The 19,732-nt window shown below is 56.7% G+C and overlaps 1 protein-coding gene across 3 annotated transcripts in view; it reads left to right on the forward strand.

Annotated features, from left to right (window-relative positions):
• The first annotated feature begins 2,388 nt into the window (after window positions 1-2,388).
• The window catches only part of PDE4A (phosphodiesterase 4A), a 35,965-nt gene continuing 18,621 nt past the window's right edge, over window positions 2,389-19,732 (forward strand). Inside the window, exon 1 of one of the 3 annotated variants that reach the window (XM_047096463.1) lies at window positions 2,389-2,708. In XM_047096463.1, the coding sequence (XP_046952419.1) occupies window positions 2,389-2,708 (320 nt within the window). Of the gene's footprint in view, window positions 2,709-14,171; window positions 14,435-15,767; window positions 15,920-19,732 lie in introns of those variants that run through there. The other 2 variants (XM_047096460.1, XM_047096462.1) reach the window with 2 other exon arrangements.

Here is a 19,732-nt window from a genome sequence, read left to right on the forward strand (position 1 = left end):
ATCTTGGCTGAGGATGAGTTTGAAAGTGGCCAGGCCCCTGCCCCTACTGCCCTCCTCAGGCCACCATTCTCTCCAGCCTCTTCCTGTCCCCTTATCTACTCAATTGGAGGTCTCCAGGGTCTCTGGTTAGGTCATGGTAAAAATGCTTCATTTCCAGTTGGGGGAGGGAAATGACTGTCATCCCCCCCCCTCTTTCCGTCTAATATATCCTCCTCCCCCTCCCCCCAAATAATCCTTCTACTCTCTACCAGGTTCAGGTCCAATCTGATCCATCCCAGACTCAGACCAGAGCTCCAAACACCAGCCTTGGCCCACTGCCTTGTGCTTCTTTTCTGCAAACCGTCCTCCCAACCCCGGACTGGGGCCCAAGCCCTCCCCCCAACCCCCATCCCTGATACCCACCCAAAACCCCGGGCCAACGCTACAGTCTCCACTCCCCTGCTCAAAGCATTTGGCCCAGCCCAGGACCCTTAAATGATCTGGGGAGGACTGACAGCCCTTGCCGATCACCTAGAAGCCATTCTGAGTGTATACTGCGGGGGGGAGGGTCCCTGAGAGAAGTGGGAGACACAGTTCTAGCTTCTGGGATACCCCGCGGCTGCTAATGCGGGGCGGGTTCTTGTTCTGCGTTCGCCCACGCCTGGAGCCCCCTCGGGAGGGGAGAAAAGCGGCTGTGGGGGTTGGAGTCGGGCTCTTTTTTTTTTTTTTTTCCTTTAAGAACAGTGCGGGGGGGGGGGCGGGGGGAGGAGGGCGGTGGCAGACGGCACGGCCTGCCCGGGGGAGTCCACGAGGGGGGGATCGCGGGGGTGGGGACCTGGTTCCGGGGACGCGCACCAGAACCGTTTAGCATCCGAGAGCGCGTCGGCCACAAGAGGTGGGGGCACGCGGGCGAATGCGCTCCCAAAGCCCGGCCACCACCAGGGCTCCGTCGCGGCCAGGGCGGCAGAGATGGGGGGAGGGTGGCGCTCAGATCCCGCTCGCTCTCTGCTTGCTCGCTCGGCGCGGCGCTGGGGGAGGCGGGAGCGTGAGTCACGGCGACTCCCGATTTAGGTGCCGGAAGGGGGGCTCTGCCGGCGGGGGCCGCGGAGAGGAGGCGCGGCTGTTTACTCGCCTGAAAAGGGCATGGGGATGCATCCCGCGGCTGCCGGGGACCTGCCTCAGTTTACCTCCTGCAGAAGCGCTTTACAAGAGGCGGCGATACACAGAGCGGTGGGCGGGCAGCTGCGGTGTCCTCCTGGAGCCACACGGGAACCAAAGGGACACACCCCAGAAACACCCCAGAGCTGCCCTCAGGCCGACCACACACACACACACACACACACACACACACACACCAACACGTATAGACTACCTCATACCACAGTCAAACCACGGAGGCTGAATTGCCTGCACAACTCCGCAAGCACAGACCAACAATACACACCCAAACGCGTGGGTACACATGCACAGCCCCAGGCCACCAGAACAGACCCCATAGAGGCGCACACCCGCCAAACAAGCGGCACACGTGCGCACACCTCCTTCACCCACAGACACACAGATACACACACAGCGAAATCCAGAGAAACAGGCAGACCGCAGCAGCCAACCACGTGCGCGCACACACTTCCAGCCGACACGGAAAACACAGACAACCCTCGGAAGGGGCCACGTGCACGCACATCCCGCACCGGGCACACACCATTGCCATCTTCCGACCCACCAACAGGAGAATCCCGGAACATCGCCGTTGCCAGCCGCAGGGACCGCGTCGGTGGCACCGGGACCACTCCCCACACGCTCCCCCCGGACCAGGGGTAGCGGCGAGGACACGCCAGCATAGGGCTCCGCCCCCGCCATGATGGACGGACTGACTGACACACCGGCAACCAGTCGGGTGTCTCCTTCCTGATCGGATTAACCGTTTAACTCCTTCTTTCCCGTGCACGCCGCGGTTAGGCAGGGCGCTTAGGAGAGAGCCGAGTTCCGGCGCCCCCTCCCCTCCGGGAGCGGGGCTCTGCGTGGGCGGGGAGGGCCCCCCTCCTCGGGTGGCTGCCCCCCACAGGCCCGGACGGTGGAGGAGGAGGGGGGCGGCGCTGACAGAGCGGCGGGCGGGGGGCGGGGAGGGGCGGGACGGGGCGGGGGAGCCGGGGCTGGCGCGGAGCGGGGTACCGAGCGCGGAGAGCGCTGCCGGGCGCGGAGCAGAGCGCCGGCCGCCGACCGAAAGCCGCGGCGCCCGGCCCGGGGGCGATCGGCCCGTAGCGCCCCCGGGTCTGTCCCCGGGGCGCCATGGCCCCAGCGAGGCCGGGCGCACCCGCGGGGCCCCGGGCGCGTCGGCTAGCGCGCCGCTGAGCAGGGTAAAGCTCGGAGAGGCCGGGGCCCCCCGGGGCACAGGAAGGGGCCGGCGCCATGGAGCCCCCGGCCGCCCCTTCGGAGAGGAGCCTGTCTCTGTCTCTGCCCGGGCCCCGGGAGGGCCAGGCCACCCTGAAGCCGCCCCCACAGCACCTGTGGCGGCAGCCGCGGACCCCTATCCGTATCCAGCAGCGCGGCTACTCTGACAGCGCGGAGCGCGCAGAGCCCGAGCGGCCGCCACACCGGCCCATAGAGCGCGCCGACGCCGTGGACACCGGCGACCGGCCCGGCCTGCGCACTTCTCGCATGTCCTGGCCCTCGTCCTTCCACGGTACCGGCACCGGCAGCGGCGGCGCGAGCGGAGGCAGCTGCAAGCGGTAAGACTCCGGGCGGCGGACGCGCGTGGAGCGGATAGGCGCGCAGAGAAGACGCCACTCGCCCCGCCGACCGAAGGGGGCGCTGTGCTGCGGGTGGAGTCTGAGTGACTAGCGGGGGTGTGTGTGTGTGGGGGGGGAGTTCCACTGTGGGGGCGTCCGGGACCCGACCCTGGTGGTGCCCTGTACCCGAATACCCTTCCTACTGAAGCTGATCCTGGGGTCGACTTGGGGGGCGCCATGCTGCATGTGGTAGTAACGACGCCTCGGTTCAGGGCTGCAGCTTTGGAGTCTGCACCCTTAGTTGGTGACGGTGCAGAACATGGCTAAGCTGGGTACTTGAAGGGACTTTCCTGGGGGCACTGAACTGGCAGCTAGATTCACTACGCTGTGGATGATCTCGAGGGCACTGTAAGGGGCCGCTTCCTAGGATCCCAGTGTTTCCTCCAGGCTGAGGGGCGCTGGCCATCCTGGGGAGTGGAGGACTGTGCGGGGGACATTCGGGGGACTCGCCCTGAAGCAGCTGGGGTCAGAAATCCAGAGGGGGTTTTGGGGGGAGCACTGTGTTGGGGGCCTGTGTGCCGGGTTGGAGCTTCCTCTCAGGACAGGAGTGTTAGGTTCAGTAGCTGCCCGGAGGGAGGAAAGAGTGCCCAGGGGGTGCACGATCCCGGCCCAGGGTAAGGGAGTCTCTGCCTCCCAGAGGGGACAGTGTTAGTGAGGGAGGTGTTGGGCTGACTCCAATGGTATCCTCACTGACCTGGGGTGGCTCCAGCTGGTGGGGTATGACTAGCTGGGTCTGCCTTCGCTCCGTGCTCTGCCTGGGCTTCTGGGGCCCTGTGACTGTGACATAGGATTATGTGGGCTCTGGGGACAGTGATTATGGCAGTGGAACTGTGTGTGCTTCTGAGACAGTGATGGTGACACAGTGACGGTGTGCTTCCAGGACAGTGATTGTGACAGTGTGACTTGTGTACTTAAGAGTCACGGTAACTGTGACAGTATGACTGCGTGAGCTCCCAGGACCAGGATCGTGTGACTGTGTGCTTCTGGGACAGCGATTGTGACAATGACCGTGTGTGCTCTTGAGGCAGTGATTGTGTATGCGCTCCGGGGATGCAGCGATGGTGGCACTGTGATGTGTACATTCCGGGACAATGTGACTGTGTCAACAGGACTGTCTGTGCTCCCAGAGACATTGACTGAGACAGTGACATGCTCTCAGCTGCCTCTGTCCCCTGTGTCCAGGAGTCCTCTGACTTCCCAAGTGTGCTCCCTCTACCACCTGGTGTTCTCAGTTACTGTGCCTGCTCTAGTGGTGCTCGGGGTCTGACTGTGTGCTTTGGTGACATGTATGACCGATGGCTTCGACTGTGTGCTTTGTCTGACCCCCATGGGTGCCCCTCTGCTTGGGACGTCATTAAGACGGTCAAATCCCGGCCTCTTATGGCCGGAGTTCCCGAGGGAGGCCCCTCTGGGCTGTGACCCTGCAATTCTCGCTCTCTCTGGGGACTTCCAGCAGGCCCTACAGCCCCCCCAAGCCACCCCCCATCCCCATTGGAGACATACCCAGACCCAGCACCCCTGCCCCCAGCAGGAAGCGAGTGTCATGGGCCCAGCACACACAGCCTGCTATTTCCCAAAGGGAACCAGAGAGAAGCTGAAAGAAAACAAAACTGGAATCAACAGGAAATGCCAAGACCAAGGGCTGTGTGCCAAACTGGCTCAGGTCACTGTCCTGAGAGACGAATGAAGGAGCAGAGTGCAGGGGGCCCTATTCCTTTTTAAGGCCCCAGAGACTCCCCCTACCCTAGTCTCTGGGCTGCTGACTCTCTGGGGACAGTAGCTGAGTGGTAATAATCACCATTATCTTAGTGGCATCTATCTTGTAATGGCTCACTCTTGGGCTCCATGCTGGGGACTTTCCTACACGTCTCTTCCTCTCCAGTGCCTCATCAGGTATTCCTGCTGGACACACGGAGGCCCGGAGGGGCAAAGTCCCTTCTCCTTCTTGCCCAGGCTCACACAACCAGGAAATGGCAAAGCCGAGATCCCAACACCCATCTGTCTGATGCCTGGGGTCCTGGCACAACAAGTGTCTTGCTCTCTCTGAGCCTCAGTTTCCCTGTCTGTTAAGTAGGGCTTTGGCACTGCTCTGTGGGAGGGGGGTGTTTGAGAGTTCTGTGCGAATGGGGATGTGTGTAAAGGGCTGCACACCGTGAGTGCTCCGTAGATAGTCGCTCAGGGACCTGCACTCAGGGGAGGAGGTGGGGCTTGGGTAGACCTTGCCCCTTCAGGGTGGGAAGGAAAAACAGGAACCTCAAGTACAGGTTTCTGTTTCTCTGTGGGCCTGTGTAGCCTGCAGTGGTTGTGGCCTTGGTGCCAGTGTCCTCCCCCCACCCCTGGGCGGAAGGAGGAAGGGGAAACTAAGAGGCCGCCAGTGGGAACCTGGCTCCTTAGAATTGGCTTTCTGCCAGCCTGTGCCTCCAGAAAGGGGGTTCCCTGAGTGCGCACAGGGCGTTCCAGTGCTACCCACGTTGCAGTTCATGCAGCCACCAAAAACGGGATCCAGACAGCCCTCCGGACTTGAGTCACAGGACCCCTCAGGGAGAGGGCACTGCCCCCCATCGGAGATGGCATCCACAACCCCCCTCCAGACCTGGGGATGCATGAGCCTGTGCTCCTGGCGCCCTGCGGGGCTGAGTCACGGCACCACCACGATCTGTCAAGAGGCAGATGGAGCTGGAGGAAGAGAAAGACTCTGTTGATGGTGGGGGCGGAGGGGGGGGGGAACTTGCCCGAATTGGGGGCGGGGCCAACATACCGACCCCCTAGCCCCACCCCCGTGCCCTTCTGTACCCCCAAACTCTCCCCGCCGAGGGAGGGCGCTGCAGCGCCCCTGGGAGAGGTTGAAGCAGCTGGACTGGGGTCACCCTCTAGCCCGTGGCCTCTGTCTCCACTTGGGTCCTCGCCTGCCCTCACCTCTGGCTCTCCCTTATCCCTGGCGGTGGCCTGGGAGCGGGTCCCTCCTCGCGCCCCTCCCTCCGCGCGCCCTCTGCTGGATGATGAGAAAGGCACAGGCTGAGTGTGCGTTCCGAGTCCGGACCTGCCTGTGGGACTCCAGTCCCCGCGCAGAACAAAGTCGCCGCCGCCGCCACTACCGGGTGCCCCAGGTTATTATATCATGCTTATCGAGCGCCCCAGAGAGTGGGCGCCAGGCCGGCCGACCGACCGCAGGCTTCGGCTGAGGTCCTCGCCCTCCCCGGGCGGGACCAGGCGGCAATCCCCATCCAGCCGAGCGCGGTGGAGACGGCCGCCTGGCGGATGCAGAGGAATTTGGCGGAGAAGTTGAGGATGCGGAGTCTCCTCCGGGCTCACCTACGGGCTGGCCCAGGCCGGGGCCTCCAACCTGCGTGGTAACTCCCGGTGTCTTTGGCGCTCTGTTCCTGCCGAGGAAACTGAGAGAAGTGACTTGGCCAAGGTCACACAGTGAGGAAGGGCAGACTTGGGGTTAAAAGACCCAGGACTCCTGGACTCCAGCTTGGTGGCTAAGAATCGGATTGTAGCCCTGCCCACTGACTCGCTGTGGGACGGGGGCCCATGATCATGCCTCCCTGCGCCTCAGTTTCTTCCTTACTAAGCCTTTGTGGATAAGATCTGCCGGTCCCCAGGGCCGTGGTAAGGCCGAGATGGCCGCCGTTGGGGCTGGGCAGCCAGGAGCTGGGGCTTTTGAGAACTGGCTCCCAACATCTGCAGGGAAAAAGGGGGGCATCCTCTGAGTACAATCCTGGGCCCTGGCTGCAAGGGCACCCCCTCTTTCACCAGCCACAGAATGACTGCGGGCTCTGAGTAGCAGGTAGGGCTTTGGGCCTGGGGGAACTGCAAACTGACCAGGTGAGGACAGAGTTTTGGGGGGCACTGAGCCCACTGTCTTCACTCCTGAGTAAGAGCTCGCCCTTGACTTGCTGTGTGACCCGAGGACAGGATTTCACCTGTCCGAGCCTCATTTTCCTCATGTGGCCATCCATTCCACAGACACTGACTGCACATCTTCAGGCAGCAGCAAAGAATGAAATAGACCCTGTCCCTGCTGTCCTGGAGTTCTCAGGCTAGTGGGTGAGGAAGAAATAACAAATAAAGGCCTATAATAGTTCCAGATGATGCCACGTGGGGCGTGAAGAGAAGAGGGATCCTGGGGTCAGGGAAGGCCTGGCTGAAGAGGTCACATTTGAGCAGAGACCTAAATGGGGTGGCAGAGGAGGCTCGGTGAGCCTGAGGGAAGAAGGTGACAAGCAGAGGGAACAGGCAGTTCAAAGGTCCTGGGGTAGGAGCATGTCTGTTATGTTCTAGGAAAAGTAGAGAGGCAGGTGTGGCTGGGCAGAGTGAGCAAAGGGTGAGTGGAAGGAAATGAGGCAAGGAGGTGCCAGGGCAGCTCATGTAGGGCTTCACAGGCTATGGTCAAGGTTGGCTTTAGGGTTCAGTTTATCTCTGACTTGCTAGGAAGGGACAAAGCTCACTGAGCTGGAAACAGACTGAACCGTGAAGGGCCTGTGTAGCCTAGTGACTAAAATCCCAGTCTCTGGACTCAGACAACAGGGTCCGGGTGACCCTGGCCGAGTCACTTCCCCTTCCCGTGCTTCGGGCTCCCCATCTCTGAAATGGGCCTGTTCAGAACGCCGTTTCCAAAGTCTGGCCTGACGAATCAGCAAAACAGTGCAGGGAAACCTGAGGGCAGGTGCCTAAGAATGCTCTTCCTTTCTGTTTGTGCCTGGACCAAGAGGTCCCAGTGGCCAGAACAAGGGTCTTAGTGGGTTTAGAGCAGGAGTTTTCACCTGAGGGCAATTCTGGCCTCCAGGGGACATGTGGAAAATGGCTGGAGACATTTTAGTTTAATGACTGGAGAGAGGTGCTACAGGGCATTATCTGGTGCCCAATGCCAATAGTGCCAAGACTGGGACACCCTGCATTCCCAACGAGGTGATATTACCTCCAAGGGGGTGAAAGTTGGTTCTTGGGTGGGTATACATAAATCTTACATTTATGTACAAAGCCCAAATATACACATAGGACATAAACAGATACACAGTACAGGCCTACCTTGCTTTGTTACCGCACTTTTTGTTATTTTTTAAATGTTTTTTATTTATTTTGAGACAGAGAGAGACAGAGCATGAGCAGGGAAGGGGCAGAGAGAGGGGAGACACAGAATCCGAAGCAGGCTCCAGGGTCTGAGCTGTCAGCACAGAGCCCGATGCGGGGCTCGAACCCACGGACTGTGAGATCATGACCTGAGCCGAAGTCGGACGCTTAACCGACTGAGCCACCCAGGCGCCCCTATAACTGCACTTTTTAAAGTTTATTTATTGAAGTTTATTTATTTTGAGAGAGAGAGAGAGAGAGAACATGCATGCAAGTGGGAGAGGGGTGGAGAGAGAGAGGGAGTGAGAGTGACAATCCCATGCAGGGCTCGAACTCATGAACTGACGTGAACTCATGAACTTGAACTCGAACTCATGAACTGACCTGAGCCAAAGTCAGATGCTTACCTGACTGATCCACCCAGGTACCCCAGGTTATTCATTTTGAGAGAGAGAGAGAGAGAGGTTGGAGGAGGGGGCAGAGAGAGAGGGAGAGAGAATCCCAAGCAGGCTCTGCACTGACAGTGCAAAGCCTGATGTGGGACTCGAACTCAGGAACTGCGAGATCATGACCTGAGCTGAAATCAGGAGTCTAACACGTAACCGACTGAGCCACCCAAGCTCCCCAGAGATACTGCATTTTTTACATGCGGTATCTCGTTTCTGTGTGTCCCATTTCGGTAGTTCTTGCAATGTTTCCAAACTTTTTCATCATTATTATTAGATTTATTCTGGTCCTCTGTGATCCATCTGCTGTTACTAGAGTAACCACTTGGGGGCGCCACGAACCGCACCCATAAGAGACCGCAGACTTCCTCGATGAAAGTCAGTGTGGGATCTGACTGCTCCCCCCCCCCCCCCGACCAACTGTTGCCCAGTGTCTCCCTTTCCCTGGGCCTCCCTATTCCCTAAGACATAGCAATTTTGAAATTAGGCCAAAATTAGTCACCCTGATGGCCTTTCAGTGTTCAAGGGAAACAGTCACACCTATCTCTCACTTCAAATCAAAAGCCAGAACTGATGAAGCTTCGTGAGGAAGGAGTGTTGCAAGCTGACGTAGGCTGAAAGCTAGGCCCCTTGTACCAGACAGCGAGCCTCACTGTGAATGCAAACGACAAGTTCTTGGAGGAAGTTAAAGGTGCCACTCCAGAGAGCACAGGAATGATAAGAAAGAAAAACAACATTATTGCTGACTTGGGAGCAAGTTTTAGGGGTCAAGACAGAAGATCAAACTAGCCACAACATTCCCCTTAAGCCAAAGCCTCATCCAGAGCAAGGCCCTCACTCTCTTCCGTTCTGTGGAGGCTGAAAGAGGTGAGAAAGCGGCAGGAGGCGAGTTTGAAGCTAGCAGAGGTTGGTTCATGAAGTTTAAGGACATAAGCTGTCTCTATAACATCAAAGACGGAGGTGAGGCCGCAAGTGCCGATGTAGAAGCTGCAGAAAGCCATCCAGAAAGATCTAGCTAAGCTGATCAATGGTGGCTACGCTAAAGAACACATTTTCTCTTTTTTTTTTTCAATATATTTTTTAAAATATTTATTGGTGTTTGAGAGAGAGACAGACAGCGCATGCCAGGGAGGGGCAGAGAGAGAGAGAGAGAGAGAGAGAGAGAGAGAGAGAGAAAGACAGGCTCCAGGCTCTGAGCTGTCAGCACAGAGCCTGACGCGGGGCTCGAACTCTGATTGGGCAGATCATGACCTGAGCTGAAGTCAAATGCTTAACCGACTGAGCCACCCGGGCACCCCCACAACACATTTTCAGTGTAGACAAAGCAGCCTTCTATCGGAAGATGCCATGTAGGACTTTCATAGCTAGAGAGGAGAAGTCAATGCCTGGCTTCAAAGTTTCAAAGGGCTCTCTTGTTAAAGGCAAATGGAGCTGGTGACTTTAAGTGAAAACCGGTGCTCATTTACCATTCTGAAAATCCTAGGGCCCTTAAGAATGATTCCAATGATTCTCTGTCTGTGCTCTGTAAATGGAACAACAAAGCCCAGATGACAGCACATCTATTTACAACACGGTTTTACTGAATAATTTAAACCCACTGTTGAGACCTACTGCTCAAAAAAAAAAAAGTTTCCTTTCAAAATATTACTGCTCATTGACCATGCACCTGGCCAGCCATGAGCTCTGATGGAGACGTACAATGAGATCAATGTGGTTTTCATGCCGGCTGAGGCAACATCCATTCTGCAGCCCACAGATTGAGGAGTAATTTTGACTTTCAAGTCTTCCTATTTAAGAAATCCATTTTGTAGAGCTATGGATGCCACAGAAAGTGACTCCTCTGATAGATCTGGGCACAATAAATTGAAAGCCTTCTGGAAAGGCTTCGCCATTCTAGATGCCACTATGAACATTCTGGTTCATGGGAAGAGGTCAGAATATCTTGTGGATGACTGTGAGGGGTTCAAGACTTCAGTGGGGGGAGCGCCTGGGTGGCTCAGTCGGTTAAGCGTCCGACTTCGGCTCAGGTCATGATCTCGCGGTCCGTGGGTTCGAGCCCCGCGTCAGGCTCTGTGCTGATGGCTCGGAGCCTGGAGCCTGCTTCAGATTCTGTGTCTTTCTCTGCCCTTCCCCTGCTCGTGCTTTGTCTCTGTCTCTCAAGAATAAATAAACATTAAAAAAATTGTTTTTTAAGAAGAAAAGACTTCAGTGGAGGAAGTCACTGCAGGTGTGGTGGGAATCAGAAATGGAGCCTGAGGATAGGATTGCCTCACTGCAATCTCATGATCAAACTTGAACGGAAGAGGAGTCGCTTCTTGTTGGATGAGCAAAGAATGTGGTTTCTTGAGATGGCGTCTACTCCTAGGGAAGATGCTGTGAAGGTTGTTGCAATGACCAGGTTTTAGAATATTACGTAAAGTTTGTTGATAAAGCAGCAGCAGGGTTTGAGAGGATTGACTTCCATTTTGAAAAAAGTTCTAGGGGCTCCTGGGTGGCTCAGTCAGTTAAGTGACCAGGTCTTGATTTTGGCTCAGGTCATGATCTTACGTTTCGTGAGTTCGAGCCCTGCATCGGGCTCCAGGCTGACACTGCAGAGCCTGTTTGGGATTCTCTCTCTCCCTCTCTGCCCCTTTTAGCCCCCCTCTCTCTCAAAATAAATAAATAAACTTAAAAAAAAAAAAAGAAAGTCATTCTACGGTGGGTAAAGCGCAGCATCACATGATCCAGAGAACTGACTCCTAAAAAGAAGACTCGATCAATGTGGCAAACTTCGTTGTTTCCTTATTTTAAGAAATTACCACATCCATCCTGATCTGTCAGCAGCCATCAACATCAAGGCAAGACCCTGCACCAGCAAAAGGATGTACTCGCTGAAAGCTTGGATGATGGTTAGCGTTTTTTAGCAACAAAGTATTTTTCAATTAGGGTACGTACATTTTTTTTTTCAACATTTACTTATTTTTGAGAGAGAGAGACAGAGCATGAACGGGGGAGGGGCAGAGAGAGAGGGAGACACAGAATCGGAAACAGGCTCCAGGTTCCGAGCCATCAGCCCAGAGCCCGACGCGGGGCTCGAACTCCCGGACCGCGAGATCGTGACCTGGCCGAAGTCGGACGCTTAACCGACTGCGCCACCCAGGCGCCCCTACGTACATTTTTTTTTAGACGTAACGCACACTTAGTAGACTACAGTGTAGTATAAACATAACTTTTACACGCACTGGGAAACCACAAAATTCATTTGGCTTGCTTTATTGTGATGGTCACTTTATTGCAATGGTCTGGAACCGAACCCACAATATCTCTGAGTTATGCCTGTGTATCAGTGGCTTTAATATTTCATAGAGAAGGCAGTTTAGGAGTTGGGACTAAGCAGGCTATTTCTTGGGGGGAGGGGGCAATAATGAAATAAAGGGTGGCAAACACTGGTTTAGAGCCTGGCTCAGACGCTCATTGGTTGTGTGACCTCGAGCAGGTTGTTTCTCGCCAAGACTCAGTTTTCCCATCTGTAAAATAGGGACAACAACATATCACTTTGCAGGTATTTAATGAGGATTAAATAAGATCATAGCTAGAGGTACTAAATGCCCAGGAGGCATTCTGAAGATTAGCTGCTGTCTTCATCATCATCATCATCATCATCATCATCTGTATCCTCTTTTTTTTTTTTTAATTTTTTAATGTTTATTTTGGAGAGAGACAGAATGTGAGCGGGGGAGGGGCAGAGAGAGAAGGAGACACAGACTCCGAAGCTGTATCCAGGCTCCGAGCTGTCAGCACAACCCGAGGCGGGGCTCGAACTCACGAACTGCGAGATCATGACCAGAGGCAAAGCCGGATGCTCAACCGACTGAGCCACCCAGGAGCCCCCGTATCCTCTTTTTTTTAATAAGAATTTATTTTTTTTAAACACTTATTATTTTGCGAATGTGAGAGACAGAGCGTGAACAGGGGAGGGGCGGAGAGAGAGGGAGACACAGAATCCGAAGCAGGCTCCAGGCTCTGAGCTGTCAGCACAGAGCCCGACACGGGGCTCGAACCCACAAATCAAGAGATCATGACCTGAGCCAAAGTCGGACGCTCAACCAACTGAGCCACCCAGGCACCCCTGTATAATCTTGCTAGTACGGTGGCTTGTGCATTATAAGCTCTCTGTAAATGTTTTGTCAGATAATCATAGCTGACATTCAGTGAGTGTTTACTATGTCCAAACACTTTTCTGAGGCTTTTTTTTTTTTTTTAATTGTCCATCCATGAGATGCATAGTATTATTATGCCAGTTTACAGTTGGGAAAACTGAGGCTCAGTGAAATGAAGTGGCTGGCCCAAAGTCAAATGACTAAGTGCCAGAGGCCAGACTCAAGCCTAGGTCAGCCAGTTCTGGGGCCCATGACAACAGAGCCAAAAGGTAGAGAGAGAAAGGTATTCATAGAGGCATGGCCCTAAAATAGAGATTCGTTCTGTTTTTCTTTCCCACTTCCCTAACCCCAAAGGGCCGCAGACAGGTTGGGGGAGTCTCTGGAATTATAACCAGCTGGCTAACTTTGTTCAAGAATCTTCACTTCAGTCTCCATTTCCTCATTTGTGAAAGGGGCGAACATGTGCCCAACAGAGTCACAGTGGTTGGGCAGGCAGAGCCACCGAAGGGACTCCAGAAAGTTCCTATCTGTTTGTACTGCTCTGCCGAGGGGAGGTTCGGCTTCTTGGGGCACCTCGTGAGCTGTGGAGGGCCCCAGTTCTAAGGGGCCTCAGAGATCCGAAGGGGTGGGAGGACGGGGGGGGGCGGGTGGCAGATCTTAGGAGCCTCTAGGGGCTTGTAAACTCACTCAGCTTCTGTGTCTCAGAAGCTGTGGGGGGCATTCTGGAGGTGTCCCCAAGGATTGTGGGTTTATCTTGGTTTGGGGAGATAGCCTAGGGATATAGGACTGTCTTAGGGACTCTGGAGGGATCTGGTTGTGGCCCTGGGGTCTGTGGATGTTGATGGCAGCTACATGGTTACGTGGGAGCACTCTTTGAGTCTGAAGACACCCCTGAGGTTATTTTGGTGTCTCTGAACTTGTGGGGGCATCTCAGGGATTGAGGGGGACATCCGAGAGACTGTGGAAGCCATCTGAGGGCCTGTGAGGGACCCCAGAATTTGGGGGGCCCTCCTGCAGGCTGTGGGAATGCTCGGTGGCTGTGGGAAATTCTAGGGGTACTCTGGGGGCCTCTGCATGACTCAGGGATGGTCGGGGTGCTCTAAGAGATTTTGGAGACTTCTGAGGAAACCTGGTCATGGTCCCGGGATCTGAAGGAGTTTCATTTGTGGGTGTGTTCTGAGATTCTTAGGGTGCCCCTGGAGTTTGTGGGGATATATCGGTAACAATGAGGACATCAGTAAGGGACATTTGGGAAGCTATGGGATTGTCCCAGGGTGTATGGGGCCTCTCAGCGCATCTCTGGCTTTTGGGGGGGAACTCAGGGATTTGGGGGTACCTCTGGATTGTGTGAGGACAACTCAGGGATGGTTGGGACATTCTCTGAAATTTTGGGGACATCTGAAAGACCTTGGGGATGCCCCTGAGGTTAGTGAGGGCCACAGCGGTTTGTGAGAACACTCCAGGGATTTGCGGGGGGGGGCACCCCCCGATGTTTGTAGAGGCGCTTCCGGCGACTGTAAGCGCCTTAAGGGGACTGCGGGGAGGGCCCTGCGGTCTGAGGGGTGTCCGTCGGCAGCCGTGTGGGCGCCCCAGGCCCGCCCCGCCCCAGGGGCGGCCCCAGAGCGAAGCCGGAAGGGCCGAGGCGGCCCGGCGGGGTGGGGCCCGTGGGCCCCAGGGCTGGGCGGCCGGCCTGCGTGGGCTGCCCGGGGCAGGCGGGCGGCGCTGCTCCCCAGCGCCCGCTGAGGCGGGGCTGCCCCGCGCCCCCTGTGGTTATGGCGCGGCCGCAAGGCCTGGGCCGCATCCCCGAGCTGCAGCTGGCGGCCTTCCCGGCGGTGGCGGCGGCCGAGGACGAGGCGTTCCTGCCTGAGCCCCCGGCCCCGCGCGCACCCCGCCGCCCGCGTTCGCCGCCCTCGTCGCCCGTCTTCTTTGCCAACCCGTCCCCAACTTTCCGCCGGCGTCTTCGGCTTCTCCGCAGCCATCAGGATTTTGGCCGCCAGGCGTGGGCTGGGTAAGTGCGCGCCAGCGGCGGTGGGTTCGAATCTCCCTTGGCCACCCGGCAGGCCAGGTCTGGGGTTCCTAGCGGGCTCTCCGCAGTCTAACTTCCCCTCGTCCGTTCCAGGACAGCGATAAAAATCATCCCTGCCCTCCAGGGTTGCCGTGGAGACATCTGATAGGGCATGCAGTAGGCACTCAATAAACGTGAAGTTCCTCCCACTACCTTGGCAGACCTCAGTCTGCAGTCAGGCTTTGGACGAGTGAGGCCAACCTGCCATCCAACCGCGATCTGGGGACACGTGTTGGATTCTGCTAAGCCTCAGCGTAAAGGCCTGTGAAATGGGGCCAGCGCTGCCATCTGGGGGTTGCCTTGCCGGGAGGCTCGGTGATGTTACCGGGTGCACCGGGCACAGGAGGGCAAATGCCCTTTCTCTTCCTGGCCAGACTCGGGGTGGGATGCGGGGGGCTAGAAGCTTGCGGGCGAGGAGCCTGGAGACACATCCGGTCTGGCTTCCCAGTGTCCGTTTAACTTGGAAACCGAGGTTGACAGCCCAGAGGTGGGCACGGGCTGGCTCTGGGGGCTTTTCCAGAGCCAGGAGAGGGTCCTCTGGTTACCCCCTTGCCTCCCTACTCTCCGCATGCACTTGTTTGGGACCTGAGGTCCGAGACATAGTGGGAGAGGACACCGCCCGGACAGGCTCAGCGTCTGGACCCAGGGAAGAGATTGGCGAGGGCAGAGGAGAGGAGGAGGGGTCGGGAGCCCAGCGTGGAGCTGGGGAGGGTGTGTGTGTTGGGGGGAGAAATCAGTGCCTCTCCCCGGGTTTCTCTCTGTGTCGCTGTCTCCACTTCTGTCTTTCCTGTTTCTGTTCCTCCCCCTTCCCCGCATCCGTCGTCCCTCCCCTGGGTTTTTGTTACCGGACCCCGCGCTCCGCCGCCGGCGCGGGCGAGTCTCTTTCCCCCTGGGGCACGCTGCGTTCAGAGGGCTCCAGCGGGCCCAGCTCGACGTCATTCGGGAGGGAGGCGGGGCCAGGGACAAGGCGTGGCGGGGGTTGGGGGTGGGGGGGCCGGGGCCCGAGCCCAGGAATCGGGAGCCTGTCCCCCCTCCACCGCAGGCCCGGGGGGAGGGGGGCAAGTGGGAAGTGTGCACAGAGTTCCACAGGAGAAGGCAGGAGCGGAGCCCTCCCAGGCGCTGGGGACCCGGAGACACCCGATCGCCCGGGGCCCGTCCCTGGGGGGGTCACCGGGAGGGCGGGTGTGGAGGCGGTGCCGCTGGTGGCCACAGACACCTCGGGCCTGTGAACAGTGAACGCCACACCACCGTGCCGCTGTCCTCATGCTCGCCCCGACAGCGTTTGGCACCCATGCGCTCGGGTACAGCGCCTCGGGCAAGGCCCCGGCCCCCTGACCTGACACTGCCCCCCGCGGGCCCTGAGTCCCTGGCCCACTTCTCCTTCAGCGACGAGGACACCTGTTGGCACCCTCCAGGCAGACCTGTCAGGTGGGTGGCCTGGGGCCAATTCCCTCCTTTGCCACTGAGGGCTCTGGCTGGGGTGGGGGCGGGGGGGGGGTAGAGGGTGCCCAGTGGGCCTTGGGGAGTCCCCAAAGTGGCTTCCAGGGTCTGCCTGCAGCCCCACCCCCTTCTCCAGCCCCCCAATTCTTAGTGCTGCTCTGGGCTTCCTGCAGGTGATAGCCCTCTAAAGGAGTGCTAGGTCCTGCCCCCTTCCTATTTGAGGTGGGATCCCTTCACCCTCTTTGTGCCCCTAAACCTGGGTCTCTGGCACTCATGCTGGTACCAACTATGGGTGTCCAGCGTCACCTGGGCTCCTCTCCCAGGCCACCGGCCTGGAGCCAGGTCCCTCTGGCCCTGCTCTGCTCAGTGCCTCCAGTCTTACCCACCCCCTCCTTGCTGGGGCTGCCAGGCTGAAAACCAAGCTGGGGTGGGGGAGGGGGACAGCTCCTGCTGGAACTCCTGGGGGTTATTTAGAATCAACTGGACAGTGCTGGAGCAGAGAAAATTCTCAGGGTACGCCCGCCTCGTTCTCGCTCCCCTCTACCAAATCTTCAGAAGACACAAACACAGACGCACCCACCCACCCACACACAGGGTAATCGGGGGTCTGTGTTTACTGTGCAAGGCGTGGGTCTCTGAGGCGGTGGGGACACGAAGAGAATCTCACAGTTGACCCATGGGGGCCACAGAAACCCTGGCTTCGCACAGTCAGTCTCGCGTTACAGGAACGCACTCTCCCCGCAGCACACACGCAGGCCTGGTTCCCACCTGCACACAGCCACACGCGGGAGCACACACTCAGGAGGCAGGGACAGTCGTGGCACATGTGTGGCACACAGGTACACTCTTACAAGGTCACACAAACTCCTAGACACACACACAGATCTGTGCAGGCACCGTGGACACTTGGACCCCACGGACACACCCGGACGTACAAATCCACGCAGAGATCTATACACACACAGGTGCCCTGAGCACACATACACCCTGACCCACACATGCACAGACCCTCTGTGCACACCCGGCCCTACAAACGGCCATGTCACCTGGCACCATGCGTCCGCCCTCAACCTCCGTATGACCTTCACAAAGCAAATGCCAGGCCTTTCCATAAAGGCTGCCTGGCGCCTCCTACGAGGGAGTCAGGTGCAGTGGGGCAGGGAGCCCGGGGAGGCGCCAGGCCTGCCCGGGGAGATCGACGGACACAGGCTGATTGAGCGTCCAGGTTTGTAGCCTGGCGGCTCAGGTTTAAGTCCTTCTAGTACTAGTCAAGTGGTTCTTTCCCGTCTGCACCTCAGTTTACTTCTCTTGGAAATGGAGCATTGGTACACATCCAGGCAGAGCACAGCACCTAGCACATGGCACTTAATGGCAGTTGGCTGCTTTCGTTGTTGTTATGATTTTTACCAACTGGGACCGGTCTCCGTTCCCTGCCGTCCCCCTCCCAGCTTGTTGTTGCCCATTGGTCCCTGCAGCGGAAACTCTCTGAAGCCTTGGTCTGCCCCTGGGCTGCACAGGCCTCCGGAGGCCCAATGTGATGCAGGCCTACGGGCCCCGGAGGGGTGGAGGCAAGTGGCAAGTTCAACCGGCCACCAAGTGGTCACCTGTCTGAAAGGCAGGTTATCTCCCTTATGATGGAGTGTCTGGGCATGTGGCTGTGATGTCAAGGCCTGTTGGCTACCCTCGACTCCACTTAATGGCCTAGGGTCCTGCCGGGACATGATTGGAGCAGCCTCCAGCCTGACTTTGGGCCACCCTGAGCAGTGGCAGACAAGGGAAGGGTGACTCCACATAGCACCGGCGTGCCATCCTGGAGGGTAGGTGAGACCCCACGCCCACGTACACCCACACTCAGCCTGCAGTTCACCAGGCCCGATGCCCTCCCCTCTGCCCTTCCGAAGCCCAGGGGACATCAGCTCCTGGAAGCACAAACAGCAGGGCCCCAGGGAGCCTCTTCCCATCGTGGCCTCTGGGCTCCTGCTTACGTGAGCGGAGCCCCTGGGGCTACAGTATCTGATGCCGGTCGGGCCCACTCTGGGACTTGGGTCTCACCTTCCCTAAACTGTCTTCAGTGTCTGGGGCCAGGGTAGGGTCCTCAGTACGTAAGTATGTTCCTGTCTCCTCCCCCGTGGGACTCAGTAGAGCCAAAAAATCCAGGCTGTGCCCGGGGAGACAGGACGTGGTTCTCAGGCAGCGAGGCCACCAACCCCTTACCATCCCTCTGTGCCCCACTCTCCCCTGTTGCGCCGGGATGTGAACACAACTCACAGAGCTGGTGGGGGACACAACTGGGTTCGGGTGTATAAAGCACTCTGACAATGCCAGGCACACGGCCAATATTCAGGAAGCGTCTTGTTAATATTGCTATATACCTAAAAGGATCTAACCTAGTACCTGGTACACAGCAGGTGCTCAGTAAGTGAGCATTATCATCAAAGGCCCAAGTTCATGGTCTAAGAATTTTCCATCTTAAGGGGTTTTTTTTAGTTTACTTTTTAAAAATGAACATATAGTAAAATTCACCTTTTAAAAAAAATTATTTTTGAGAGACGGAGAGAGCACAAGTGGGGGAGGGGCAGAGAGAGAGAGAGAGAGAGAGAGAGAGAGAGAGAGAGAGAATCTGAAGCAGGTTCCAGGCTCTAAGCTGTCAGTGCAGAGCCCGATGCCGGGCCCGGACCCACCATGAACCGTGAGATCGTGACCTGGGCCAAAGTCGGTTGCTCAACCGACTGAGCCACCCAGGCGCCCCAAATTCACTCCTTTTGTCTACATTGTATGAGTGTCTTTTATTGTAGTAAAATCTACATAACATGAACTTATCCACTTGACCATTTCTTGAGTGTGCATTTCAGTGTCATTAAGTATACTGACATTGTCGTGCAACTGTCACCACCATCCATCTCCAGAACGTCACCACCTTCCCAAACTGCCGCTCTATACCTAGTTAAGGTAAGGAAAGGACGCTTGAGTTGTTTCCAGCTCTTGGCTCTTTTGAATGACGCTGCTCTGAACATTGGCGTACAAATATCCGCTTGAGTCCTGCTTTCGATTCTTAGTGTTTAGTATTTCAATTCTGCGTGTGTATCCAGAAGTAGAATTGCTAGATCACACGGTAATTCTATACTTAAGTTTTTAAGGACCGTCTTCTATAGTAACTGCACCATTTCACGTTCCCACCTGCAATGCACAAGTATTGCCGTTTCTCCACATCCTCACCAACACTGGTTACTTTACCTTTGTTTTTTCACGATTTTACTTTTTAAGTTTTATTTATTTTGACAGAGAGAGAGAGAGAGAGAGAGAGCGCATACGAATAGGGGAGGAGGGGGAGAGAGAGAAGGAGGGAGAGAGAGCTAGAATCCCGACGTGGGACTCTAACCCACGAACCATGAGACCATGACCTGAGCTAAGGCTGGATGCCCAACCGACTGGGCCACGCAGGTGCCCCGAAGTTTTTATTTATTTATTTATTTATTTATTATTTAAAAAAAAATTTTTTAACGTTTATTTATTTTTGAGACAGAGAGAGACAGAGCATGAACAGGGGAGGGTCAGAGAGAGAGGGAGACACAGAATCCGAAACAGGCTCCAGGCTCTGAGCTGTCAGCACAGAGCCCGATGCGGGGCTCGAACTCACGGACTGTGAGCTCATGACCTGAGCCGAAGTCGGACGCTTAACCGACTGAGCCACCCAGGCGCCCCCCGAAGTTTGTTTTTAAAAGAAGTTTGAATTTGTGACTGTTAAAAATGTCTGATTTCTCTCCTAAAATCGGAATACCTGGTTGTTGGGGGTCCCCCAGC

Source organism: Lynx rufus, unplaced genomic scaffold (genome assembly GCF_022079265.1).
Source record: "Lynx rufus isolate CCGP_SWC_20201006 ecotype Redwood Valley unplaced genomic scaffold, mLynRuf1.p SCAF_4, whole genome shotgun sequence".
NCBI lineage: Eukaryota > Metazoa > Chordata > Mammalia > Carnivora > Felidae > Lynx > Lynx rufus.